General features: G+C 34.6%; 1 protein-coding gene across 1 annotated transcript; it reads right to left on the bottom strand.

The window, feature by feature from the left end:
• Positions 1-1,880: 1,880 nt before the first annotated feature.
• LOC112012319 (protein IQ-DOMAIN 19) lies at positions 1,881-5,584 on the bottom strand. The gene is made up of 5 exons (XM_024044713.2): positions 5,564-5,584; positions 4,192-4,635; positions 3,757-3,990; positions 2,666-3,358; positions 1,881-2,302 (listed from the first exon to the last, which is right to left on the bottom strand). The coding sequence occupies exons 1-5, from the start codon at positions 5,582-5,584 to the stop codon at positions 2,282-2,284; spliced, it is 1,413 nt and encodes a 470-aa protein (XP_023900481.2). The 3' UTR covers positions 1,881-2,281.
• Between the last annotated feature and the right edge of the window lie 430 nt (positions 5,585-6,014).

Here is a 6,014-nt window from a genome sequence, read left to right on the forward strand (position 1 = left end):
CACCATAATATTTGTCTATGAGGTTTTTAGGATGTCTCATAGGTAGGAAGTGAAATAGTCTAGTCAAATGTTAAACACCACTTTCTTCTATGAAAAAAAAAATGGTCACTCTTATAAATTGATAAAAAGTTCATTAAAAAAATTGTATATATAAATTTTGCAACACGAGGATTGTATGAAAGTGAAATGGTATATCAATGTCGTTAATAATTCATTTTAGGAAAGTTTTGATACCACTTTTATGAGAAATGAAAAAAGTTGTCAAAATATTAATTACTTTTTTTTTTTTAATTTCCCATAAAAATTTTCTTTAAATGAATTATTAACCAGTACCCTAAAGGCACTCATCAGCATTTTCCTTTGTATAAATATGAATTTAATAATTATGATAGTTATTAATAAACCTTTATTATTATTGTGTTTGCATACGGAATATTAAATATAAAATTTGATAATTATGATAGTTATTAATAAGTATTTATTATAATTGTATTTATATATGAAACTATCTATTCTATCATTTAATAAAGGGTGAGGTTTGGGTCTAGTGTCCAGTTACACTAGACTCGTTGAAATTATAACATATGTCCACTTTTGAACACTTGTCACCATTTTAACAGGTCCAGTGCATTACATGCACTGGGCCTAAGCCTCACCCTTTAATAAAAATGTAACGTGACAAATTTTAATTAAGAGTTTAAATAGAGAATAGAATTCTCAATTAAAACACACGTATAAACACACACGCGTACTAATATATTGACGTGTAAAATTGTGAAATGTCACTTGTCAATAACTTGTACAATTCATCTAAGAAAAAAAAGATAATTTGTGCAATGCACGAGAGAGTTTAACATAATAAGATGTTTTTTCTCTCTATTATTATTTTTGTATAAATATGAAATTTAATTGTGGGTATGCATGGAATCATGTGTCATACTATTTAAAGAATATATGATGTGTTAAGATTATGATGGAGAGTTTAAATATAGATTTGAAATTTAAATTCAATTAATATATATGTGTGTGTGTATATATATATATATAAAGATGTGTAATAGTTGTCACATCTTAGAAGTTTATGTGGTACAATATTATAAAGTAAACCAAAAATCAAACATCTTCAATTTTATAGACATTATAAATTATAGACTAGTTAATAACTTATGTAATATACGGGAAAGTTTAACATAAAATGAGTTTTTATTGATTTACTCAAGCTATAATAATAATAATATTATTATTATTATCATTGTTATTATTATTATTTGTCTCCGTTTAGTATTTACACGTGAAACTTTAACAATCCTTTTTTTTTTTTTTTTTGTNGCACTCTGGACCTTAATGCATAGTCCACAAATAAGGTATACATAGGTTCTTATAAGCTACTAGTTACTACTAAAGTAACTAGTGTCATATTCTTCTCATGATGTAATTTCTAAAACCATGGCTTTGGAGGTGAGAATATGGATAGGACTGATGCATATAATGTATACAACCAAAACCTTTTGAGTTTTCTCAGTCATTTCAACTGGACCATCCTACAAGAACAAGTACTAACATCTCAGAATAGGAGTATCAAGCTGCAGATGACTAAAATAACCTCAATGTTGCAAGAAATATAAAGAAATTGGTTTCTGTATTATGAGGTTTTTTCGTTGCCAAGAACGGCTATCTGATGCGATAGTTGATGTCAAGGATCTAGGCCTGAGTATAATAAAGATCTTATTCATGAGGAACTCTAGATAACTTATAACTATGGAAAGGGTAATACAAAGGACCTTGCAGTAGAATATTAGCAGGGAGACCTGCAAATCAGTTGCAAACTATGTAGATCTTACTCAATATATGCATACTAAGAAAAAGATGCAAACAATAACTTGTTACTATATGACTGCAAAATCACACTTCATAAATTTTTATAGACAAATCAGAAAGCAAATAAATCATGTAGGAACACCAATAGCTTCTCTCATGAAGTTAACTTTACATTTTTCAACTCAGGAACACATTCAGCCAAAATATGCAGGAACACCAAGTGGAAAAAAGATATTGACTCTACATAAAATTGACTTACAATATGGCACTACCTTGCAATAACACTGAAATCCAGAAACTAAGGGGGAAAATAAGTCAGAAAACTTAGCAGCTTCTATATCAAACATTTCACCATATTTGGTCATTCCTTGCTGATGCTTTCATTATCTGCTTTGTATCTGCATGTTTCTTCTGGTTGGACCGTATACAAGTTTCAGTCATTGTTGTGGTGAAAGATGCATTGTTAATACCTATTTCCATGAGGCTGCAGTCACAACAAAAAGATGATACAACTTGATCAGGTGTTGATTAAGATTAGCTACCATCAAGCAAATTGTCTTCTTTTAGAGAATTTCTACGTTTTCTTCTTCAAGTGTTCTTTAACTTGTTTCCTTTTTTTCTGGATGAATTATAATAAGTTACTGATTTTCCCAAAATTTTAAGCTGTTAGAAAATGATACATGTTTAAATTTTCAATGGGAAATAGAGTGTAGACATGGTTTTAATTTATGAGTTATGACCATTGACTTTAATACCATGATAAATTACCAGTTCTCTCAGAAGCTTAAGCTAATTGAAAATGATGAAGTTAATAATTTAACCATTATTCTAAAAAAATTACACTCACATCATATGCTGCAAGAGATCTGCAGTAGTTTGTGTTTGTGAGCACTGTACTGGTGGATCCACACTCACTGTCTTTGAGTGAAACTGTGGATTTGTCAAGCTTGATTGACCATGGATATTGGTAGTTTTGAGCAGTAGAACCCACATGTGAAGAAGACCGCTGCATCCGCATGGCCCTTGGGACATTCCTTCCTTCCATTGATACTCTACGCCGACTAGGTTGCCTCTCAATTGAGTCTGGTGGCCTTTGCTTTGGTGCACTCTGTGAACGGGCTTTAGCCCTTGAGGATTCTGTATTAGCCATGTAATTTGGGAATAATGGATAGTCATAGGACATAGTTTCTGCATAATCTGGCCTGGGAAATGCAAAAGGAATTCTTGTTGGTTCAGGTTTGGACACAGCAGAGTAGTACTGAGGACTGCTTTGTGCTGTGGTGAAGGAATAGTCCTCAAAATGGCCACTGCAGGCTCTTGGGCTCAATTCAGTAAGAGCTGATGGAACTGGAGAGGCCTGGTAGTTGTCTTGCTTTGAGTATGCACATTGTACTGCATAATAAGTGGATGTTCTATTCTCCTCTCTTTCATTTTGTGTATGGTTAGAAGAATAGCTATTTCTGCTCTTTAAACTTCCTTTTGATTCACCAAGATCCATCTCCACAATCTTAATATTCTCCTCCATTCCTTTATCCGTCTCCTGGATGCAGAAAGACCAAAGTGCATATCAATTTTCATCAGTAGTGTTACTTCTTTGCCAAATTGCATGATCAGTATTGTTGCTTCTTTACCAAAGTGCATATCAGTAGTGCTTCCTCCTTTTTTTTGGGAGAATCAGGCAAAGAAGTAAAATTAACAAAGAAAGGAATATTTTTCTAGTGCTAAGAGAAACCCATAGAGAATAAATGAAATTTCAAACTAAATTGACAAGTTTCAACCATCATTATTGTTGAACATATATTAAGGGCTATAACAAAATAATAAATATATTCCCAATTTTGGAAATATATAGAATGGCCCATTTCTCAAAGATGCAATGCAGGTAATTTCTCTTTCATAGTAAAGATCTCAAATAGGAAAATTAATGAAATAACTAACATGATAGGTGTGACTGAACCGATTGTCCTGTGTTGATTTTCTGTGGGTAGATTGCCTCTGTTTAACAGGATTTGCTTCTAATTCAGCCATCCGGATCCTCTGTGCTCGAGCTCTAGCCGCCACCAATGCCTGCATGCACTTTAGTGTAGCTGTGGCCTGTTTCCTCACCAGGTGACCTCTCACCAGTGCCTGCAGCTTCACTATTCCTTTTAATGCAGACAGTGCTTTCCTTGCCTGTAACAACACCATTGAAATAGCTCACAATTAGCATTTTCATCTTTCCAACATCTGGGTCATTATCTGTGATATTTGTTTTATAATTCAATTGTTGAGGAAACTAGGTTATACCACCGAGTTAAAAAGCTCTTGGCAACTTCTCTGAGTTTAAAACAGAGATATTCACTGTTATACATAAATACTGATAGAGTTTCTTACCAAATAAGAACGAAAAATGGATTGAATTTTTATTGCGGAAGCTTCTTCAACTGCAGTGACTCTACCATTGGCAACTGCAGCGAGTCGGATCACTGCAGCTGCAGCCTGTGCAGCAGCAACGGCTGCAGCCATTGCCATGGCATGCTTTTTCTGCTCATTCTCAACGTCCAATGCATTCTGTACCGCTTGTGGCGTGGTGGCAATCTGTTCTGTAGAAATCGAGTCCTTTGGAGCTGCTGATGCTGCAGTGGCTGATGATCTTCGAAAACTCCATCTCCTTTTCTCTTTTGGGGTCGTCTGTAGACTCGAAATTGGAGTTGTTGGATTATTCTCAATGGCAATGCAAGAAACTTGATTACTTGGAGCACACTTTTCCTTGTTTTTCTTCCCTGTCAAGAAGCTTCTAAGCCATTTGCCTGTCTTCCCATTTTCGTCAAATCTTTTCTAAGCTGCAATTGTATCACACTGCAACAACATACATATGAGAAAGCAACAATTGGTATTGTTAGATCTCACTGTATCTATATTCGAGAAACTGCATTCAACACTATAACGGTCCAGCTTATTAGTACTGAATTTATTGCTCTTTGTTTGGACAGCCTAATTTCACTGTTCTATTATCCTATCACTTCTCTCTTCCACCTCAAATTATTCCTATTCTATCATAACTACCATTTACAATGGATGGTTTGCTCTTTGATCTATCATTGTTTATTCAGTAAGTTTAGTGGCACCACTTTTTCACAACTGCAGTTAAAATGATATGTTATGATTAATACATAATAAATAAAAGTGTTGTTATCGGTGGATAATTTTGAAAATAATATTATTCCAATCACAATAAAATATGTCAAAAATTGTGAAAATTTTCTTATTGGGTATGGCCATGTTGATGGGGGAAAGAAACAAAGAGGAAACTCCCAAATAAGCCACTTGCTTCCCTCGTGGAAGTTCAAGGAAGAGATTCCTTTACCTTTGATTAATTGAGCTTTTGTCAGCTACCCATTTTGTCCTTGTCAGTAATCCTCATTGTGATGTAGTCAGCTAGTGTGTTTTAGTCATTTTCTTTTATTGTGGTTTACTATTGGATATGGAGGATCAGAAACCATGTGAAAATGGGTTCATGAACATGCAGAATCCGTGTAAAATACTCATATCTGGGTGGGGAAGCTGTCCATTTGGGGGCTCATGAATTTAGAAATTGAAAGGCCTCTTGCTCGGGTCCACAAACAAGTGTATGAACAAGAGGCCTGGGTGGTGAGCACGTGCTCATTCATTCTATCCTAGCCAGTAGCTAGCTAGCTCTTGGTGTTGGAGTCAAGTCCAAGCTTTCCAATGGACCATGATCCAAGTAAGCTCACCCTGCAGATACCAAGACCATGCAGGAAGTCATCCTTATCCCACCAATCGTTTCATTGTGTCTCCTCTATTCAAAAGTGTGTCCCCAAAAAGCTTTTATTTAGCTTTACCAGAGAGCCGTGCACTGCTATTAAGGGAGTGTGAAAAGCTGTTTTAGTTTAATGTGATTTACTGCTTTACTTACCAGGGACCATTAGTTAGGTACGTGACCTTAAGAAATGTAGATCCTGATTAAATGTGAAAAATGATGCATACAAGGAAGAGTAGGTTTGGGCTGTGAAGGCGTTTTACTAGGCTTATATTTATTAACTAATTCTTTGTTTGAACACATATGGTAGGAGCATTTACAATCTAAAATCTGTGATTAATAAAACATCTCTCTACCTAACAAAACTGAAGCAATAACTCTGAGGCCACTTGTTACAAGACTTACATGTATCGTATCATTAAATTCTTTATTTGGA

Source organism: Quercus suber, unplaced genomic scaffold, assembly GCF_002906115.3.
Source record: "Quercus suber isolate HL8 unplaced genomic scaffold, Cork oak 2.0 scaffold_877, whole genome shotgun sequence".
Taxonomy (NCBI): Eukaryota; Viridiplantae; Streptophyta; class Magnoliopsida; order Fagales; family Fagaceae; genus Quercus; species Quercus suber.

Excerpts from the sequence above, each read along its gene's own strand:
- LOC112012319 (XM_024044713.2), bottom strand. The coding sequence starts at position 5,584 with ATGACTTCCTGCATGGTCTTG. Across the intron at positions 4,636-5,563 it reads TGACTTCCTGCATGGTCTTG|AAAAGATTTGACGAAAATGG; the intron begins GTATCTGCAGGG and ends ATTGCAGCTTAG. Across the intron at positions 3,991-4,191 it reads CCATTTTTCGTTCTTATTTG|GCAAGGAAAGCACTGTCTGC; the intron begins GTAAGAAACTCT and ends GTGTTGTTACAG.